Here is a 23,360-nt window from a genome sequence, read left to right on the forward strand (position 1 = left end):
ATATTATCAGACGCAATATGGTCTGCCACAGTGGGAGGCAGAGACATCGCCTTTGGATCTCAACATAAAAATGTTCTATAAACCTGCAGCAGCTGCTTTGCCTGGTTACATAAGGGTACAGCATTCAGGAACAGAATCCAGGATCAGCATGTTGCTACTAGAAGATAATTTCTGGCCCTAAACCAGATCTATAGGCTATGAAAACAGAAATGAAAAGTCACTGAGCGGCAGCGGTGTAGGTTATCTTAGAACAGCTTCATCAGTATGGACAAAAGCAGCAGGACATCATAGTGCACCTACAAGAAAAGGAAGCCTGGTGTGAATAGATTTCAGGTCAGGATGAAATTTGTGGCTTTCTTCACCCTCCTAACCTCTGCAGTTCATGCTGGTCTGCTGAGAAAAAGACAGAGTTGCCCGCAGGTTTGTGATCGCTCCCACTGCCCTGCCCCGCCGCAGGCATGTTACTACGGCCAGTTGAAGGACGGGTGCGGCTGCTGCGTGGTGTGCGCGGCCGGGGAGGGTGATGCCTGTGGGGAGAGGAGTGCCGGCAGCGGCCTCCCCTGCGGTGATGGGCTGCTATGTGACTCTGTCCAGGGGAAGTTTGGTGGGCAGCAAAGCTCCTGTGTGTGCACCTCCTCTGGTCCAGTGTGCGGCAGCGATGGCCGGACTTACCCCAGCATCTGCCGCCTGAGAGCCGAGAACAGGAGAGCCGAGCTCGAGGAGATACCCCCGGTCATTCTGATCCAGAGGGGCTGGTGTGACTCGGGTGAGTTGTGTGAGCAAGCGTCTCTCCTTTATAACTTCCCAAAGTGGTTTAACATGACATATCAGTAGGCTATTTGAAGGGACAGAATGATCAGTTTGATGATCAATATAAATTGGTTAAATTGGTACTATCATATTATTAGTAGTATTCTGTTTTGCTTCTGCTATTACCAATATTATTATTATTATAATCATTCTTATCAGCTGCTGCTGGCTTTATTTTTTATCTTGAACGTGGTATCAGTCTTCTCATTTAACTCACAGCAAGAGAGAAAAGCTTCTTTTCCTGTCAAACTATTGCTTTAACCATTTAACACCTGAATCAACATCAGTTTTCTTGTTCTGATTGTAGATGCCTTTCACAAGTTTTAAAACCTCTGACACCTAAGAGAAATGGTTTGATTTCTCTCCAAAACATGGGAAATACCAGGATGAGCACTCAACTTGCAGAAAATATGTAAAAGGTGAAAAAAATTACCTCAAAATATTATTAGACATTATCAATAATCACCAGAAAACTGTATTCATAATTCTTATGAATATACAAATAAAATTGTTACAGAAATATCTGTATATGTGTTATTAGCATTATCTTTAACCTATTTTCTTTTTTTGTTTTCATTTTCGCCTATTTTCAAATGTCTTTAATAACTTTTTACTAATTTCTTGCTAATGTTTTTTGCTTTTTTTCTTATTTTTTGGGTAACTTTCTTATAACAGATTATTACTTTCTTGCAAATTTGTTTTGCATATTTTAAAGTAATTTTAGCAGTTTCTCCTCCTTGTAGTCCCAAATCAGCAGCACCAGATTGTGGTGCAGAAAGCAGAGTTGTTTAGATATTTTTTTGCTAAATGACTTTAGTTCTTCTCATAATTTGTGAAGACTTCACTTGAGACGCTATTACTCGGCTGATGAGCAAACAAAAGTTTTTCCTTGTGTGGCAAGTACCCTGAAAGGTCCTTGATTCTGTCTCAACAACTGGAGTGGGTCCTCCTTGTGCGTGTTGATCATTGGCTCCTTGAGACACAGCTTTAACTATTCTTCAAGGGAGGCGTTGGTCAAAAGCTTAGCATTGTGGGGTCCTAGCAGAGCAATGAACAAGGTGTCTGTTTGGTTGTTGCCTTTTGGGGTTTCTGTCTTTCTTATAGTCCCTTTAGCACCAGCCTGCTCTTCCACATTGGTCTCTTGAGTAGCATCTTCCACACCCTCTTTCAGCCATTCTTTGGCCTTGGTCAGTGTAGCATGACAGCAGAATGCATGATTCTAAAAAACGAGAATCTAAGACATACATCTGCACCACTTTTTTGCCTTTTCAAGTTGTGAGAAACATTTGTGATGAGGCTCTGCCTCATGACTTGACTGAGTGTTCTGATGCCTTGTGTCGAGGGTCCTTCATCATCTTGAAGTTGCATCTTCAGCATGGTCAATGATGCAGGACGCTGATGAATTGTTATGACTGAATCGAGTGTTATGCAAGGCTCATCAGTGACTCTGTTGATCAGACCAGCAGTCTGCAGTGAAGGAGAGACAGCAGCCAGCACTCTCTGGTTGGGTCAGGGCTTTTATCTGGTCTGCAACCTTGTGGTGAATATCTTACTGCATTTTGGTGCTGTAATACTCATCACTTTCTTTTCAATAGACATTGACTGACGGGCCTATCTACATCTGTGGTGCTAACACTTTTAAAAAGCAAGTTGGATAACACACTTTGGAAAATTCACCGACCTTGGGGTTCATAGTTTCAATGGCAGTATGTTTCTGCCACAAAAGTTCCCACGAAACAGTTGACAGTGTATGCTGTGATTTGGACACTGTCTGGAAAGAGATTTGGAAGTCGAACTTTTTTATTTGCAATATGTTTTCAATGCTATGAGCACCACAAATTAAAAATTCTATTCACCTCCATGGTACTGGGGCAGAGGCAGGGAACACAAATGAGAAAACCTAAACCCATGTAACCCATGCTGCCAGCGTAGAGAAGGTAAACTGAGGACAATGCAGCCCTGTGACTTGTAAAAAGCACTCTGTATGTACAGAGGCCTGTCAGTACATTTCATCACCTTCCACTGCCACTCAGTAACCACGGTGATCAGGAAACAGATAAGTCTGTAAATCCTCATGTGTCAGGGTTTGTTTTACTTTCTGCCTTTGTGTGTTTTCCTGCCTTTGTGATTGTCTGCTTAGCCCCGATTTGCTTCACCTGTCCCTCCATTAGCCCGCTGTCACTTCTCCCTCTTTAACACCCTTCTTCCCTTTTGTCTTTGATTTTCAATGTTTCGTCGTCAGGTCATCTGTGTTTGCAGCTTCATTCCCTGGTTTGCCTTGCTTTCATGTGTTGTTTGTGTCATACTGCTTTAGTTTAGTTTAGCACTTCTCTGTAGTTCCTGGATTTACCTCTGCCTGCTTTCCTAGTTTTTTTGTTGATCGCCTTTTTTTTGATGACTGAAACCAGATGGCTGTACCATGAAGCAAGTTCAACAGAGCCAGGCTCTATTTGACTGAGCTTGTTCGACAAACCCTAAAGCCCCACTCAGAGTACCACAAAGGTGGTTATTAACTGTCTCTGTAAACTCAGGCTTCCTGCTTCAGGCTCTGAGCGTGTTCACATAAAATGAGTCAAATGACACATTCAGTACGTTATTTGACACTTAAAAATGATCAATTGCGTGCTGCCCACATCCAGGTATGAAGAATATTAAATTAACCATCACAGTAGAAAAGCAACGTTGTTGCTTCCATTAAGACAAGAGAGTAATGCTGGCTGAAGATAACGAAGTGTGAAAGATTATTCTATTTACTTTACCACTTTTTTGCCTAATGTGACAGCTGCACATTCTACAGCATGTTCACTTATACTTGATGCAGCAGATTTAAACATTATGCACAAGAACTGCATTTACTGACACTCTGCAGTGTTGAAGGAGACATAGAAATCACTTTAGTTTTACTGACTGAATATCATCTATGAAAACTACCTATAGACTAATTGTTTTTCTAATCGGTGTATTATTACCTGGCTGTAACACACAGGTAACATAAAAAACAGATTTCAGCAAATCGGTACTAAGCATAAAAACATAACTCAAAGTGGTAATGCTATGGCATGCTTTGAAGAAATTTTACACCACATTTCATATGCACATAGATGTCATCCAACTTCATAATATTGTGAACTATTTATGTATGATACCAATGACTTTGTAGAGGGTTTATTATGTAGCCAGTGTAGCCAGGAAGAGTAGCCAAGTGGACCAGAGAACACTACAGACACATTCAGTAGTTCTCTGAGAGCAAAGGCAAACTTGCAAATAAAACAAAACAATATTCTTGCTCAGATTTGCTACATCGCTGCTACACTGTAGGTCCAGTGTAAAAACAAAAACATAATGCAACCTGATACATAAAGTAAGCCCTACTGCAATTGCACAGCTTCATTCTGTGGAACAAAAACTGGTTTTCAACAGGTTAGGTCTGCAGCAAAAGTTACCATGGCGATCTAGACAGGTTAAAATAGAGCCACCTCCACTGGATGGTAAACTCTGGCTTTAGACTCAACATAACTTGCTAACGCACTTATCTTGGATTTGCTGTACAGCCCTCGGCTCTTGATATTAAGCTTGCTTTTCTTTCTGCAACCTCCCTGCCTTGTTTCTTGCATTTGAGTCCTTTTTGGACTGAATCTAGCAGACATGGTGAAGCAGAGGCATGCTTCTCTCCCCCACGCTAAGCTGAAGCTCACACTGTATCAACAGGGATGAGATGCATGTAGGCCTGCTATAAACATAAACCACACACTTGGCTACCTTGCTAGAAGGCTACCGCCCTCCTCTTGATCATTTACATCAGAGATATATTTGACCTACAACCAAATTACTTTACGTTGGGACATTCTAATACGGAACTGCTTTTAACAAAAAAGTATAATAATAATACCAAAATGTTGGTAGGCCTCTACCATGCAACAGTAACTGCAATGTGAATCATGACACCCACATGCAATGCATGCATGGGCAACAAAACGGAGACGCACTTGAAAACTATTCAAAAACTACAACAAAACTATTCTTTCATAGTGTTACTTGCAGCCCAAAGCACCACAGGGTGCAAATTTGCCAATCCTAGGAATAGTGAGGGCATGACCCGCCCTGCTCTCCCTACGATTGGCTGATACTCGTCGCCTTTGTTTGTTAGATTGGTTAAGTTTAGGAAAGAGTAGTCACATTGGTTAGGGTTACAATGAGAATGAGAAGCAGAGTATTGCAGAGTGAGAAGTCCCATTCCTTCTCTACCCTTGGAAATGCTAATATGCCTATAGGTTACCTGTAGGTACCAAAACAAGATGCCACAACTACAAAGGCGCTCTGTGTTTAAGACCATCAAAGAGTTAAAACATGTAAGCCTTTCTGAAATCACACATCATTGATGGAAACGTGATCTGCATGGTGTTCTATAAGCAGATCTACACTTGTTTTACAATTTGTAGACCCGACAGCAGATTAGATGACATGTCAAGCAATAGCTGTATTCATCTGATGGATGATTCACTATTGCACAAGTTGGCATAGCTGTACAGTGTAATTAAGAGGACAGTGAAAGCTACTGGATCTCCCTGCCAACAGGGAGCATACTGTTGATTTGTTGGTAGAGCTCTCTGACAGGCAAAAATAGTTGGCGTTCTGCCAAAGTAGCTCCTGGCAATGGACACACTGGCATTTGCATTTAAGGCTGTTTCTGCAGAGACAAGTTCATTTGTGCAACTATGTAAACACAGCATCAGTCAGACTGTGGTGGCTTCAGGAGAGGGCTTGCGTGTTTGCTTGGAGAGCAGAAGAGGAGAATTTTGAAGATATTATCGGGAAAGAGATTGCACTGCCCTTAGGTGACACAAACACAGGTGTCCGCAGCAGATTGCATTTTAAATGAAAGCCAACCCGTTACAAGCGTTAGAACTGTTGAGGTTTGACCTTCCATTTTCCTCTTGTAGGCACTCAAGCCTTCAGCTGCATCAGATATAAAAGCAGCTAATAAAGTGTATAAGTAAAGTGGTGGCGAGGCAGCAGAGATGAATAGATGGCTCTGGCACACACTTTCCTATGATCTGATCTTTGTTTTTATGAAGAGGTTTGTTTGTGCTTAAGTACATGATCTCAGTTAAATTAACACCAATAAAAGCTGATAAGAAAAGCAGCAGCGATGTGCCATTACTGGCCTGAGAAATAAGATATGTGTGAGTCATGTGTTGTGGATATGCAGCCTAGAATTTAATTTAATAATCTGCCTACCTGTATAGACAGACAGACAGACAGATAGATAGATAGGTCAGGTGTTTTTCGGGCTTTTCAGCCTGAATTTGATAGCCATACTGTAAAGGAGGGAGAAAGAGGGGATGCCATGCAGCAAAGGCACCTGCTCTACCAGGTGAGTTACTGCCTTAAAACAGTTTGAAATCTTTTTTTTATTATAGATTTAATCCATCAATTTTAAGAGAATCTAAGACACCTAACTTGTCATCATCCTGTGTTCTTTCGAAGGAATGCATCACCAAGGAAGTATGCGCTACAAGTTCAACTTCATTGCAGATGTGGTGGATAAGATCGTCCCAGCTGTGGTGCATCTGGAGCTTTTCCAAAGGTATAGCTAACCGAAGCAAGAACAGTAAAACTGTCACCTTCAACCCTTATATTCCCACAGACACAAGATGATCATCATGTCTCATCCCAAGTCGTTGCAGCTTTGTCAGAGGAATTTTGCAACTACATATTACATTCTAGATATCCCCCTATGTCCACTGTTGACATTTGGTGATGCCGCAGCCAATAGGGATGTCAACAAAGCACATGTTTAGGATTAGGAGAGAAAAGCACATGGCAACCAACGCTGGGATGTGAACAAAAGCACATAGTTAGGTTTAAAAAAAAAAAAGACATGGTTTGGCTCTACATTCATACATGAAGGGAATACCAGGCTCCTGAGTCAAAGTCTGGGGTTTGATGGACCCATCCACAACCCTTCCGGCTCGCCCTATAAGGATCGTCATGCTCCTTATATTATGTTATAGCCAACAGGGTTTTCTATCTCATGCGTATGGCATATCATACGGCTGCGATAGGTTCTGTCCAGCCAACTGCCAGCAAATCATGACACTGCGAAAGATTCCATAGGGCCCATTACAAACTGACGCCACCCAGCGACATATAATGCCACAAAGGGTGGCTTTTGGCATCACTGTTGTCATACCAAGTGGTGGTATTTGACAAATTAAAAATAAGAACAGGCTGAAATTATGGTGTGTTTTGCCCTCTCTCTTGCCAGACTGCCATTTTCCGGTGAGGAGATCTCTGTATCGAGTGGCTCTGGGTTTGTAGTTTCAGAGGACGGCTGGATTGTCACCAGTGCTCACGTACTCACCAACAAGCAGCGGGTAAAAGTCGACCTGAAAAGCGGTTTGCAGTACGATGCTACTGTCAAGAATGTGGACCAGAAGATGGACATTGCACTCATCAAAATAGAACCAGATGTGAGTGTCCACAGTTTTTCCTCTGCTCCCCGAGGGCCTTCAACTAAATTCTGTCTGTGTTTTTTCCCTGGTCTGGCAGCTTTTCATCAGCAGCTAGCATCAAAGAGTATTAATCCTGCACATGAAGTTATTCATTGGTGGGCAGAAGCCCTGCTCAACAACATTAAACTCTATTTCTTAACATAATCAATTTGTTGACTGGATTCCTCTTGGGTGGTATTTGGTCATGTCCCATAAATTTAAGCCTCAGATTTTTTTGGGTGCTGGCAAGTTTTGAATAAAACATGTCACTGCTCAAACATGCTCTAACACAACCAGCTGCTTTGTATGGTAGAGGGGACTCTACTCCCACCCTCTTCAGTCAGACTCCACTCAGCATGAAGCACATGATTAGCATTTTTAGTACTGATCTGAATACAAGAATACCTCAAGATCCCAAGTAGTAGGCCAGAGTAATTACTGTATTTCACTGCTTTATAGGAGAAGGAATTTTTCTGAAAACAATCAGGGAGCAGTGACAGCTGTACAATGCTATAACTCTGCGATAAATTCTTTGCAGAGGGAGTTCCAAAGCTTGCCTAACAGGCAAATTTGTCGTGACAGAAAACTCCATGTCTTGGGAGATGTGGCTATAAATTTGGCTGAGCATTACAAGCCACTAGAGAGACAAATGGCCTCATCTTTGAATGAGAGAAGGCAGGCAGAGGCAAGCTAAGGCTTAGGCTGTTTGTTTTTTAATACTCAACACATCCCATGTTGGGATTGAGACTCATTTCCACTGTACTGCTTGGTCTGAGGAACATAAGCAAAGATTCCAGCAGAGCAGCTGTTATTACCACAGACATGGATTCAGCTGGAAAAGAGGCAAGACTAAGAAAGAAACATATAACTCATTCCCACCGCAATTAGCAGGTGCAAGCAGGTTTTTTAAACACAGGTAAACCCGCTAAATGGCTTTATTCCCACTGCCACTGAACTTACAGCTGGAGAGCGAGTCGGCCTTTCTGTCAGCTGGTGTGTGTGTGTGTGTGTGTGTGTGTGTGTGTGTGTGTGTGTGTGTGCGCGTGCGTGTGTGTTGTATTGTCCGTGTGGTGTTACAGACAGGCAGAAAAACAGGTAAACATCAGGCAGCGGCAGAAGCAGACGTCTTTGAAAACTTTTCAGTTCTTTTCACTTCTTGTTATTCATCTCTTAGGAATTAAGTCCCTCTTCCAAACTCTGTGCAGATGTATTTGGATCATTGTTTTAGCACTGCGTCAGAGGACCCAGATAGTAATTAGCAGCGGCGCGCCATTGCATCTCGCCAGTGTCATGCCAAAAAGTGATCGCCTGCCAGAAACTGACTGCCATCCATGGGAGCACGCACAGCCTGTTAAAGCTGTATCGCTCAGCATCCACGTCTGCTCTCACATGGATCAAACAGTCGTAGCATGTAAATACACATAACTTTGGGGCGTTGGCGGCTCAGCGGATAGAGCAGGCACTCCATGTACAGAGGCTGAGTCCTCGCCTCATCAGTTGCAGGTTCGACTCCGGCCTCGGCCCTTTGCTGCATGCCGTTCCCTCTCTCTCCCCCTTTCACACATACACTCAGTCCTATCAAATAAAAGCCATAGAAGCCCCCAAAACATAGATAAAAATAGATAGATAAAAATACACATACTGTGGCAAGAGCATAGATATGTCTTTGTGAAACTTCAATGTTTCTTGAAATCCAATTTTCACGTTTGCAATTTATAGTTTGATCAGGCATGTAATCACTCCAGTCATTTTTACCTGTGTAAATACCTTTACAGGGCCAATGCAGTGCATAAAATGCAATTTCCTACTTGCCAAAAAGCGATTGCAGCTGCTATCTTGTCACTGAAAAGTTGTTTCTATATCATAATCACTTGATTTCATTCATGGTGAAAATATTTGACAGACTATAGCTCACCCAGTCCTCTTTTTCCTTTTTAAATACCTTTAAAAGATCAATGCAACAAATAAAACGCCATTTTCAACTTGCCAAAAAGTGATTGCAGCTGCTATCTTGCCACTGAAAGGTTGTGTGAACCTCAAAATGACTTGATATAATTCACAGTGATTGTATTTGTATTTGATCAGTCCCCTTTATCTTTTTAAATTCCGTTAAAATGCTATTTTCACCTTGCCAAAAAGTGATTGCAGCTCCGATCTTGCCACTGAAAAGTTGTTCCTGCCTCAAAATAATTGAATTAAATAATGAAAAGATCTTGTTATCAAATCATTCAGCTATCAGAGGAACTTACTTATGTCATACCCCTAAAGTGACAAGTGCCAAGTTGAAAATTGTATTTATTTGTTGCATTGGTCTTTTAAAGGTATTTTGCGGGTTAAAAGGACTGGTGACCTACAGTCCATCAAATATAATCACTATAAATAAAATCAAGTGATTCTGAGGCAGAAACAACCTTTCAGTGACAAGACAACAGCTGCAATCACTTTTTTGCAATTTGAAAATTGCATTTTATTTGTTACATTGGTCTTTTAAAGGTATTTACATAGGTAAAAAGGGACTGGGTGAGCTATAATCTGTCAAATATAATCACTATGAATGAAATCAAGTTATTTTGAGACAGAAACAGTGGCAAGCTAACAGCTGCATCATTTTTTGGCAAGTAAGAAATTGCATTTTATGCATTGCATTGGCCCTTTAAAGGTATTTACACAGGTAAAAATGGACTGGGTGAGCTACAGTCTGTCACGCGTATTCACTATGAATTAAATCAAATCATTTTAAGGCAGAAACAACTTTTCAGTGACAGGATAGCAGCTGCAATCAATTTTTGTGTGAATGCCGATTATATGCATTCCCATTGCATTGTAAAGCCAGATTTTAGCAGGTGTTAGCGGGTTATTTGTGCAGTGGGAATTAGGCTATGGTGATTTTAATTAATAACAAAGGTGTTGATTACGGCAGATTGTTTTGTCTTGATGCTTGTGGTTTCACACATGTCCTAGAGACTTGATGGAAAATTATGCAAGACAGAGGAACACGAATTAGACTGAGGTAAGGTACATTGGAGAATTTCTGAGAAAACAAAGACTACAATTTTCTGATAAAAATTCCAGTCCAGGGTTCCACAATCCTATCTCAGAGGCAGAGTTGCAGACAGAAATAATTTCACTTGGAAGATGTTATTTAAAAAATACTCCACAGTTTTAGCAAGTATCTGCACTGTCAGACTCTAGATGGACAGTTGTTTTTTTTGTTCTTTTCTCAAAAGATCAAAATAAATGCAGTACAGCCAAAGATATTTTCTCAGTCCACGCATTCTTCTGTCTTGTCAAAATCTGCCACCTGCAATACTCATCTCTCTGACCACCGACAGCTCGGCTTTCGATTCAGGTGTGTTAGGCTACAGATGTCTGGTAAGCTCACTTTAAACTTGCAGATTTGAGACGCTTGAACACTGACTCAGGGGACTTAATTTGAGGACATTTGTCAGATTTTACGTGAGACTTTGCGCATCATGTTTTTCTAGCTGTTAATGGTTTGGTATACAATTCAAAAATATTCTCAGCGCCAGCCGCAAAGCTGCATTGCTTATTTATGTTATACAAATGCCACGGCAACTTGCACAAAGAGCATCGCTCTGGAGACAGTGTGAGGGCATTTATATGTGCTGATCAATTTTGATCCTACTCGATTTTTTTCTAATCACACACAGAGCTGATCTTTAAAAAACTCATGAATTTATGAGGTAGGTATAGCTGCTCATTAGAAATTACTGTACCATTACATGCAACGTAAAACAAATCAACTGCTTTAAAACACAGACAATCCCATGCATGAATCAATTAATCAATCAATCAACAAAGAGTAAATCAATCAAAGAGTAAAAAGAATTGCCATAGCTTGTGGATTTTGCTTGTTTAATATGTGCAGGGAGAGACTGGGATTTGTCTCTGAAAGACAGCTTACTCTGACTGGTGAGCACGTGGCAGGTGTGCCTTGATGTCTCCATACTACTAGCAATCCTGGGAACTGCCCACATCAACGTTAACACCGCCTGCTCCTGCAAGATTTGGTTTGGGGCCTGCAGGTCCCCTGGGATCCCAATCCCAGTGCAGGGCTCTACTGTGACTAGACCAGCAGTACTTAGCAGAACATTGGCTGTGTCTAGCCTCACTGACCTTCCATTAAATCTATGCCAACCAGTGGTACCTGTATCTGGGAGGGCTAGTTAGCCTGCTGACCTTAAAAAAAAAATACAATGTCACGGTCAGCTAATTAATGAAAACAGTGGCATTTTTTCACCCTGCATTAGTTCCTGTTGCATTCATGAAACTGATTGTTATCCTTCTCACTGCATCTTGCTGCAGCGTCCCCTCCCTGTGCTCCGTCTCGGCCAGTCCTCAGACCTGCGCCCCGGTGAATTTGTGGTGGCTGTGGGAAGCCCTTTCTCCCTACAGAACACTGTCACAACCGGCATCATCAGCACTGCACAGCGCAATGGCCTGGAGCTCGGCTTTAAGGACTCAGACATGGACTACATCCAAACCGACGCCATCATTAATGTCAGTATGACCACAGTTAGCATCACAAACGCAATCATTCCTTTTCTTGGTTCTGTGTTTCATTTGATCCATCCTGAAAACCTTTGTTCCACTGTTTCTGTTGCTCTCACAGTATGGCAACTCTGGTGGGCCGCTTGTCAACTTGGTAAGAGGATTTATACTACTATATGAAAAATGATAATACCATTATGCATCATTTGCATATTTGTTATATTTATTTCTGCTTTCTACTGCACTCTACTTGTTTTATTTATGACAGTGAGCAGTAAGGTCATGATTTGTTTTATTTAATACCCAAAGTCTCCAGTCTGCTTCCTCAGGTTCAAGATTAAGCCCCCCTCACAGTAGTTTAGGACTCGACCTAATTATGGAGGCCTTTGTATTGTTACTGCGGAATAAAACCATACAGATGGTACATTCATTTATCAAGACTGCTGCCTCCAGCTTCCTTTCCTTAAAAAGCAGTTCATTCTGAAGAACAGTGGCCATGCACACTCTGCATTTTATGACTCGTCCTTCACCGTGAAAACTCAGATAAGTTACAACAATAACCAAGACTGATGGGTTTTGTTGTGGGTAAAAGAAAACACTTAATAGACTATGAGCTATGTTATGAGCACTGAAAGAAAGAGGCGTAATACTCTTGATACTGTTTTGTTTCTCCATGTGGCCAAGCAATTAAATTAATAAAACTTAAAAGGATAGTTCACTAAAAAAAATCAAAACTACACATATTTCCTCTTACCTGTAGTGACATTTATAAATCTATATTGTTTTGTGGTGAGTTGTCAAGTGTTGAAGATACCAACTGAAGAGATGTCTACCTTCTCTCCACTGTAATATAACTAAATCGCACTCCACTTGTGGTGCTCAAAACACACACAAAAAATACATTTGAAAAACTCAACAGCAATGTCTCTTTCCTTTTCCTAAACCTAACCTACTTTATTTTATAAATTATATGGAACATAAAGTGATGATGCCATTTGCAGGGCACTGATTTGATCGATATCAATCTACAAACACGATATTTAGCATTTTGAAAAGAAAATCATTCTTTCATAAAACTGCTTTATCATCTTAATCTTAATTAATTATAATTTCATTATTTAGAAACAATAATTTCTGGAAAAAGACATTGCTGTTTCCATAGTCCCATTATACTGGAGAGAAGACAGACATCTTTATAGCCAAAATCTCCAACACTGCAATTCACACAAAAAACTGTCTAGATTGATGAATAGCACCACAGGTAAGAGGAAAAATCTATATTTTTGTTTTTGTGATGATCTGATACTTTAAGACCACACTCATGGCTCTCCTTCTATTCTGTGATTAACAGGATGGAGATGTAATAGGCATAAATACTCTAAAAGTGGCAGCAGGAATCTCTTTCGCCATCCCTGCAGACCGAATACGTCAGTTCCTTACTGATTACTACAACAGACAAGTCAAAGGTGAGCAGAATCCAAAGTTGCTATAATGGATATTTTGACAAATAAATGTGTTAATTTTTTCACTAATATGCCTGTAGGAAATACGGGACAAAAAAAGTACATAGGGGTCCGGATGCTGCAGCTCTCACCATCGTAAGTAAATATTTAAAGAATTAATTTCCAAAATGCAAATTAGCAGTTATTTAGACCAGCCGTATCGAGTTCCCACCCATAGACTCATCCGACGCAATCACAAACCGCACCATTGATCGCAAGCACATTGATTGACACACAGCTGTCAATCATGACATCAAACCTTTTTATAGCATTAGGTAACTCATTAAAACCAAATCTATCAGAAAAACAAACACTTGAATTAACAGAGTGATGAGAATTACATAAAATAACAGAAAGTGTCTTTGGAAAAAAAATGTATTTGATGTGTACTTTGAGTTTTTAGTTTGGCCCATGTCCCATCCACAGACATGAAGGAGGCAGGTGTTATGACCTATACCGCAGCTAGCCACCAGGGGACTAACAAAGAATTTGACTCTCAAATGGTTCTGGTCATGTTTAATATGTTATATTTATGGTAATGATAATCAAGTATTTTCTAGCCATTAATGTGCATGTACCTTAGACAATGAACTGCAATCTGCCTTCCTTCAAAAATGAGCAAACATATAAGCCTGTAATGCACATGGCTGAATAATCTTTCACTAGCAGGTGTCTTTTTGAACAAAATTTTGATTCAGTTTGAGTCGCTCTAGTTGGAAAAGACTGTTTTCTATATTTCTCTGATTAATCTTCATCTCCACTTGTCCAGTTTGATCCAGCATCTCAAGGAGCATGACAGCATATTTCCAAATGTGACCTCAGGTGTTTACATTTATGAAGTAATACCTGGAACAGCTGCATCCAGGTAAGAGTCAAGAGAAAACTACTACTACAGCTATTTGGTGTGAGACCCCATCCCATTCAGCTCACAACTCCACAAAATGGGCAAAATTTAACTTACTGATATTCCCGGATAATTGGCTTTTCAAGTTAATTTGATTTTTGACAAGATCAGTCTCGGTGTCCTGATTTGCCTTGTTTCCAGCTGTAGCAGGCAGCTGTTTTTAGTGAAAAAAAGCTTTGAAAAAATAACATGAATTTTCAAAATGGGTGCAGTTCCCCTTTAAATGGTAAATGGACTCGCACTTAGCTGCACCTTCGTGACTTTTAGAAAAGTTAGCTCACTGTCTTGTCCAGCTACGACAAGCAGAGCAGCCAGCAGCGTCACAACAAATGCCAAACGTCATCCACTGATACTGGCAGCTTCATTATCATGAGAGGCAGGTTGTCAGATATGTTAGAATCAGGTTAAAATGAATTAACGTTACCGATAGCAGCACTGTTTGTCATGAAACTTAGCAGTACCTAAGTACAGATACCCATCCCTATTCATTCAACTGAATTTTTTTCCTGAAACACTTTGCCTTATAAACAATATCAAGTTCTCAAAAGACACCATGACAATATTCATTGTTATTAAATAATGAATTTAAATAATGAACAGCCTCAATAAGATAAACACTATATGTTTATAATTACTGTATACTGCAGGCTGTTCTTCATGAGTTTGCTAAACAGAGGAAACTCCTCTGTTCTGCTACTGATAAGCCTAATTCTATATGCAATATTAGGCTGTTAGCTCAGTGTATGTGACATACACTCCATCAGTGTTTAAGCTGACTGACAGCTGATCCAGCTATGATCAGCTGCAGCAAGGCCACTACAGGTGCCTGCATTACATGCTGTGCGTATGGCACCAGTGCCAGAGGACACACCAAAACAGCCCAATATGATGATCATCAATCACAATCATGAGTATTGCAACAACTTTCTAAGTGAGGGCTCTCTCGGACACAACACTGCTGCTGGTTCAGTGAACACAGCAGCTGCAGCGAGAGCTCAAGTTCAGGATATAATAATTAAAGTTATTTATACAGTCAGGTGCCTCTGCTGAACAAAGTTTTTTGAAACTTGCGCTCATTAAAACATACGTGTGTTCATCAGTGAGACAGAAACGGCAGTGCAGAACTCTTTCAGAATCACATAATCACCTAAATAATAACCTCACAGCCAAGAAATGCAGACATGTGTTCCTCTGCAGAGCAGCTGATAAAAAAATGCCTGTTCTTTAGTTCTTCTGTTGTGGAACATATATGTAGAGTTTATAAAGTTTTGTGACGTTTTCTATGTTGTGTGAGCATCACAAAGCAAATCAGAATGAGAAATACTTCATTGATCCTTGGGGGGAAATTGTGGTTCGTTACAATCGCTCTGGTGCCAGCATAGAGAATTATCGCAAGTAGAATTAAGTTCCAGCATAAGTATAGAATTATAAAAATACAAAAATTGAAATACTGTAACAGTAAACAGTTAGCACTAGCATGTAAATATTTAAATATTTCAAAATAAAGTATGTACAATATGCTGAGTATGTAAGAGTGTAAAAATAGAAATGTAAGAAATGTAGTAATAGACAATTAGCACTACTTTGTGAATATTTATATTATAATGTGGATAATGTGCTGAGTCACAAGTCTGCCTTATGCTACAATGTAATGTATAAAATTAGCATGGAAGTTAAAAATATAAATATGTATGCAATGCAACAACGATGACCACAATGGTACTTTCATTTTGAAGGACCGGCCCAGTTTGGGTTTGAAATGAGGATGTTTTTGCTGTGAATTTGTCAACAGTTGGATAAAAGCGTTAGCAGACAGTTAACCCTTAAGAGATACTCAGGACATTTTGTGCCACTCAGTTTTTATTTTCAAGTCATTTTGGCTGTGTTGGATGATTATAGCTCAAATTTACCAAATTTTAAACAATTTTAGAATTGTCATCTCAGTTCCTTAATTTAGCCTAAAATGGCTAAGCTACACAAAAACCCACACATTTGTTCCTTAAAACAAAAAATGTCCAAATGAAAACCAATGAAAATACCATTTTTGATCCCATATTTGTCTTAACTCATTGAGTGCCATTGACATATATATATATATACGTCAAAGTGTGTTTTCGGCGGCTGGCACAAGGGGGCGCTCTCACGCTAAAAAAAAAAAAAAAAAAATTATGAGTGTTCAAAGCAGGCCCGGTTGCCCGAACACTGCAGGTAGGAATAATGGAATAGGACTCCGGTTCTATTTTGTGGGTTTTCTCTCTCTGAACTGGGGCCATTATTTGTTGCATTGTGCTGTACTTTGCATAGTTACACATTTACACACATTTGTAATACGCTTTTCAGATGTCTTTTATGTCATTGAAGGCAAAATTATAACATTCAAATCACTGTTTTGCTTGACAGACTCCCTTTCACAAAAATGCATTTTTCTCAGCTTTCTAGAAAAAAAGTGGTCTTTTTGATGAAACCAGCCTCTATTCAACTTCAGATAAATCAAGAATGGAACAAGGTGCAAACAATCTTTTTTCCCCATGATGAAAAAGAGAGTTTCTTCTTTCATTTGAGCTATTCAGTGTTTTCAGAGTCTTTGTACAAAATATTCTGTGGGTCTTGAAAGATGACTCAAAATGGCCAGAAAAGCCAGCACAAGCCACTTTCCATTATATAATAGGGCTGGCTCAATGAGTTAACATAAACTAATGCATTCCTTTATGTTAAGAGTTGGACTTAATTCGGTCAAAGAGAGTTTTTTTTTTTTTTAAATCTGAGACTGCAAAAAAATAACAATGCACCAAAATCAATATTGCTGCAAATCATTGACCCATGTCAGGGCCTTATAAAAATAATAATCAAATACTCCTTGAAATTTTTTGGAAATTATTTTTGTTTTTTTCAATAAAAAACAAACTCCACAGTTTTTTTATCGAAAAAAAAAACAAAAAAAACGCAAAATAATTTCCATAAAATACATTTCAAGGAGTATTTGCTTATTATTATCAGGGCCTGAGATGGGTAATTGATTGGCAGCAAAATATAATTAATATTTGATATGTTTATTTCAGGCTGAAGTAGTTTTAAAACACTGAACCGTTTAAAGTGGAAAAAAAAATTAATATATAATATTTTTACAGCAGTTTTTGGACAGCTGACATTTTTTGCCATTAGGGTAAGTGCGTTAGAATATTAAAGGTCCTCTTAAGGGTCAAAAAGATACCGTAGCGCCTTAAAATGTGAGGATTCATTTACTGTGAGTGGGCAACAAACTAACACCTCTCAAGTTCACATATTACTGATATTTGCAAGTCGCCCTGGTGCTTTGTGGTCGCAAAATGTGACTAAATAGTCACAATCAGAGCTCTGCGAATATAAACATACGCCTCACCTGCTCAGACTACCGCCACTACCACTCATTAAGTTGGATGGTTACTGCAGTGCCATTTAACTTTATAATTTAATTTCTGTAAGCTGGAAACAAACTAACAGCTCTCAAGTTCATATAGTATTTGCAAGTCACGGTGGTGCTCCATAGTAGCAACATTTGACTAAGACTGGAGCTCTTGCTCTGTGCATGTGTCTGTAGAGGAAAAAACAAAACAACAGTGGCTTTAAAAAACGATGTGACAATTGGTACTTGATGTTCGCGATATTATCATTTTATATACATCGCATATGGAACAAGCCGCAATACCTCGAGTGTCATCAGAGTTTATTTTGCTAGAAAGCATTACCTGGAGCTCATCGGTATGATGGACAGTGAGAGCATGGCTTCACAGAATGCAACAGCAGTACTGTGAACTGGCATTTGAAGGCCTCTGGATATTTTTCGAGCTGTGGAATAAAAGCATCCCTGCAGTTCTCAAGGCTGTACATTGAACTGTGCTCTGGCTGCTCATTATAATAAGCTCTGACATCTTCCTCTTGGTGAGGAGAGGATCTCTCTCTCTGACTCTTTAAACTCTCTCTATTCCTAATTGTCCAACACCGCCTCCTGTGACATTGAAGCCTGTAGCTCTGAACAGCATGCAGCAGTAGTCTGCACACAACCAGTTCAGCAGAATTTACCATGACAATGCTCAACTGTCCTCTATTCTACTCCTTGCATCCCTCACTATTATATGGTAAAATCAGAATGTAATCTTTAATCGTGCTCTACAGTGTGTATTGTCAGTCTGCATAAGATCATCAGCAAGAGTAAATGCCTCAATTGTAAATGTTAACTTTGTGTCTTGAGGGGAAAGGAACCTGACAGAGGACCAGGCTTGTCTAAAGGTCAGAGATGTTTTCCACAGGGTGTGAGATCTACCCAGCTGCTTAGGGGCTGTTTTAATAAGGTTTAATGTGTGACTGATTTATGTTTTTTTTGGCAGCGCTGGCATAATCGATCATGACGTCATCATCAGCATCAATGGGCGGCCTGTTCACACCACACAAGAAGTGAGGGAGGCCATCCAGAATGGCAGCGCGCTTTCAGTGGTAGTGAAGCGAAAAGATAAGGATGTTACACTGACTATCATTGCTGAAGACTGACACCAATTACTTTATTTGTCAACTATTAAAGAAAAAAAATGTACTGTAATATACTCTGTTGGGAATGTGCCCTGCATCACTTGGTCTATTGTGTGGTCACATTTTCTCAGTTCTTCAGAATGCAAGAGCAAGGCTTCAACAATCAGAGGAAGAAATCGTCAAGGTAAAGACATAAGTTTCTACACCCATGACACAAAGCAACAGGATCTAATTGTAAACACGAGGCTTGGGCTGTATCTATTTTTTCATACCGTCATGAGTACTGGGTGGGGGGACATTTGCCATTTTTAGTCTACTCATTACACCACAATACACTCACAAAAGTCAACCAACAGTGATATTTTTAGATCTATTTTCATTCATTAAACAGAGTAAGACAACCATACACATTGTGAATTATGTTTCCCTCTTTAACCGAATTAAGTCTAACCTCAGCTTAATTGCCTTGTTAAATTGTAAAACGCACTTCATTCAAACTCAACAGAAACAAAATAAAACTCACCAAAATCGTGTTGGTCAGTCTTGTTAGCTGTAGTTAGTTATTCTTAAAATTGAATTGTATTCAAATTAACCACCCGGTTAGATAAGATAACACAGGCCACTTGTTGAGCGGCTGCTTACAGTCTTGTTCTTTTCATCGCTCATGGTCAGCTCAGCTGCCTGTTGCGCAACACTGACCTCCAGTGGCACATGATACACACAGCATGCAGAATCTCCATAAAAGCTGCTCCAGTATGAAATGAATGGAGAGACGAGGGTCCGTATTTTGGACGGTGTTTAAAATCATACTGTCAGGATTTCTACATACCCTGGTATACTGTGATACCACCCATGCCTAAAAAACACACCCAACTCACAAAATAATGTAATATTTCAGAGTCCATACACCCTCTTTTTATGGAAAGCAGTAGTGAGGAAATGAATGGCTGAAGCAAAATTTAAAAAAAGGAGTCATGTACACCAAAGGAGTTAACTGTAACAATGGTCACAAAATGACCCCTGGAATGCAATGAATGTCATAAACTGCTGCTTAGAGGGTCAGTCCACCCAATGCCATGCAGACAGCTGTGATATTATTTGGCCATGTTTTAAAAAATCCTGCAATCTTTTGTCTCCAAACCAAACAATAGTGGTAAAGGGAATTCCATGTGATGCTCATCTTAACAGTACGTGTCCAACTGTTGACCGGAGGCTTCAAGCCCACAGCTAAAACATCGTCGCTTCTGGACCGTGACGAACCAGGTCCTTCAAAATCATCATGCATCAGCATCATGGGTCCTCATTTGATTTTTTTTACAACAATTCACTTTAAAATTGCATTACAGAAGTACTTTAGATTTCGTATATCCTTATTCATTGAAGGTTATGATAAGTGTATTCAACTTTATTACTTGACAGTAGCCACTTTAGCTTTATTGTACTTTAACATTATTGTAATTGGAGTTCATTCAATATTTTCTATTTTAGTAGTTAACATTAGCTTAAAAGACATTTAAAATATTGTGATGTATATCATGCATTGCAATACTGCTTTAAAGTATCGCAATATTATTTTTAAGCCATAACATCCAGCCCTAGTTCCCAGAAGTACAGAACAGTACAGAAAAGGATGTGATAAACAGGTGGAATTCCCAGGGTAAATTCAAATTACAATGTAAATGTATTTACAGAGTCACTTAGAAAATCAAAAAACAAAAAATAGACTGCACATAAAAAAAATCAAGAACCCCTATACTGTTAAATGTCTCTTTAAGAATCACAGTTCTCGATCCAACCCAAGTGTTGGACTAGTACAAAGGAAGGTATGTGTTCTGTTAAGCTGTATGTGTGTGTACAGAGCAATCCTACCTCGCTTGACGCAGTTGTTCAGTTCACAGCCTCTTCACTGCAGGTTCTGGGCTTGCCATCCTGTACAGGAAAATGAATCTTTCTGAATTCATCTCCAAATCTCTAGAATCTCCTCTAATGGCTCTGAGATTTCCTCCCAAAATCTTGAATTGTCTTAGTGGGTCTCAAAACAAATCCTGACCTATAAATGAGAACTGATTGTTACCTTTATGTGAATTCTATGCGCTACAGAGTACAGCTAATGATATTGACTCACTTCACCATTTCACAACTTCTGCTGTACAACACTTTAAGTTCAACTCAGTTTCAGAAATCACAATTTCACTGATATCAAAACAAAATAACCAGTTAGTAAATACTCACTTGCAGTTGAGGTGCATAATGTAAATCACAAGCAGCATACATTTTATAAATTCAACACACCTTTAAAATATCCATAAATTATTTATAGGCAGTAAAGACATATATGCTAATGATAAAATTCACTTGTAAGCTGCATCCTGCCAACAGCTTAGCTGCAGCTGTTAACTCCTGTGTGAAAACGAAATAATGACAGTACTCTTACCACACCAACATAACAAAATGTAATGCTCATTGTCAGTAATTTTTAAAATATTACATGTCGTGCCTTCCAGCCACTAACAGCTCTAGCATAATTGACTGGGGTATTACATGACCCTAATTTAACAATGAAGCTAGCGGCCATTAAATGCTAATGTTTTTAGCATACATAATCATAGCGAAAAGTAGCATCACGGCTAGCGGCTAATTGAACCCACCTGTGGAAAAGGCGTCAGGCCTCGGTGCACGCGCTGGGACTGCATACTCTCTTTTTTTGTTTACACTGTGGTAAATATTGTCAACATAACATCACATTGTCACAACATAAATTAACACATGGAAACACGACAAAAACTTTGCCTAACAGAATATCCTAATGTTTTTCTCTGTGTTTCTTACCACGTCATTGACCACAATTTTCTCTGGGATTCAACCATGGATGTATTAAGGAGTCTCCGCCCTTTTCACCTCAGCAACGTAATCTAACCTGATACATGGCGGGCGGGACAAACAATCTCATTGGACAATGAGAACGATACCAGATAACAATTGGTTGCTCATCAAGAATGGACGTATTATAGCTCAAAACCAAAAATGCCTTGTCATTTTATAATATTTAAACACTGTTAAATTCACTCTAATGCTTTTAATCGTATACATTTCAAGTTTTTCACCACATATTATCATTACTATAGTTAAATGTTTATTTTTTAAAATGTATCTGTTATAATAATCTTGAATTTTGAATCAGTCTGGTGTGTTTGGTAAAAATCAGACTGGCTCTTTTAATTCCATATTTTTAAGAGGAAACAGAAATCCCTTCACTCTTCAACCCCTCAAAATGCCTCAAGCACTGAGTGTCCTAATCATATAATTGGCCAAGTTTGGTATTTTCGAATGTAAGGTGTTGACAACAAAACCGTCTTTTCATCCCTTCAAAAAGGAAGCTGAATCCTACGTTAGAACATTATCTGAGGAGTTGCAGCTCAATGAGCACTTTCAAACCAACTTTAAAAACTCTGCTCAAAGCTGCTCAGATCTGTATTCATCGACTTTGAATTCTATCTTAAGGCCTTTATGACTTGCTTTTGTTTGGCAAGCATACATTTGTGATGTGCTATTAGCCTTGTTTTTTTATGTTGTATGTATTGTTTTTTGCACAAGTTAATATTACGTTATAGTATAACATTGTATTTGTCATGTTTCTTCATAAATGTATTTAGTTTTGTCTTTGTTTTCAAAATGTTGATCATATGCTGCATCACTGGAGGAACTCAAGTTCCTCAATCAATCCAATCTTGTAACCTGCATCAATATCTTGAAGTACAAGTAGAGACAGCAATCTCTTTTATTGACATTCTATCCTCCGCCAACCACTGTCCATTAAATCTAATCAGAAAACTAACAACACACTGTACCAGATGCTTTCTATTGAGTTATAATGACTGTGAACAGTGAGAAATGCAACAGGAGACACTTTGGATTGCTTCTCGTCATCACATCAGGGGGAATTCGGTTTTCCAAGGGTGCACAATTTAAAAATGTAAGAGGTAAAGAAAGATCTTCAATAGAACTATCTGGTATAATACGTGCCCCTCTTTTTATATCAAAAGGCATGTTTTCCTGTATGTACTCAGCACTCAGCACTTTTTCCAGGTCTTTGTTTTACTTTTCAAAAAATATTATTTATTTATTTCACATATTTCAGGCAACTTTCTCATACTTGTCAATTTCTTGCTAATTTTTGAGTTATTTCTTTTTTTGTTGTTCAATTGCCTTCCTCCCATGTTTTTGAAAGAAATCAAGCCAATTTACCCAGGTTTCAAAGGGTTAATAGAAGGCTTAATGGTAAGTTTATAATAACTGGAATCTGGGACATGTTGGATTGCTCAAGGACAGACAGTGAGCTCATATGCTTCGATTCATTCTAAGGTTAATAATATATGTCCAAGAAGACACTACTTTGCAAGAACATAATGTGACACCAGAAAGAGAATTATGACACTGATGAGAAAATCTATTAATCGCGTTAGCTGAAGTCATTATTTTATTGTCTGTCTTGTTTTTATCGGCATCCGAAATTCACTGAAACCAGGAAAACAGCACTATGACAAACTAAAGTTTTGGATTCAGCGTTGATGACTTATTGAAATAAAGGAGTTCAACTTTTTAAATTGACGTGATTTATCTGCACAAATGACTCAT

At 39.2% G+C, this 23,360-nt stretch overlaps 2 protein-coding genes across 4 annotated transcripts in view; one reads left to right on the forward strand and one right to left on the reverse strand.

Moving 5' to 3' along the window:
- LOC148189818 (uncharacterized) overlaps nucleotides 1-21,660 on the reverse strand; it is a 191,403-nt gene extending 169,743 nt beyond the window's left edge. Inside the window, exons 1-3 of one of the 3 annotated variants that reach the window (XR_015776340.1) lie at nucleotides 21,555-21,647; nucleotides 21,374-21,438; nucleotides 20,595-20,654 (exon numbers count right to left, since the gene is read on the reverse strand). The gene's annotated coding sequence lies outside the window, so the exon portion shown is untranslated. Of the gene's footprint in view, nucleotides 1-20,594; nucleotides 20,655-21,373; nucleotides 21,439-21,554 lie in introns of all 3 variants that reach the window. The other 2 variants (XM_088076051.1, XM_088076050.1) reach the window with 2 other exon arrangements.
- On the forward strand, nucleotides 340-18,746 carry htra4 (HtrA serine peptidase 4). Its single transcript, XM_088076049.1, has 8 exons — nucleotides 340-766; nucleotides 6,298-6,397; nucleotides 7,079-7,283; nucleotides 11,631-11,825; nucleotides 11,938-11,970; nucleotides 13,168-13,282; nucleotides 13,360-13,414; nucleotides 18,587-18,746. The coding sequence occupies exons 1-8, from the start codon at nucleotides 340-342 to the stop codon at nucleotides 18,744-18,746; spliced, it is 1,290 nt and encodes a 429-aa protein (XP_087932175.1).
- Nucleotides 21,661-23,360: the final 1,700 nt, after the last annotated feature.

The sequence above is a fragment of the Plectropomus leopardus genome, chromosome 4, assembly GCF_026936395.1.
Source record: "Plectropomus leopardus strain MGB_pleo_1.0 chromosome 4, ASM2693639v1, whole genome shotgun sequence".
NCBI lineage: Eukaryota > Metazoa > Chordata > Actinopteri > Perciformes > Serranidae > Plectropomus > Plectropomus leopardus.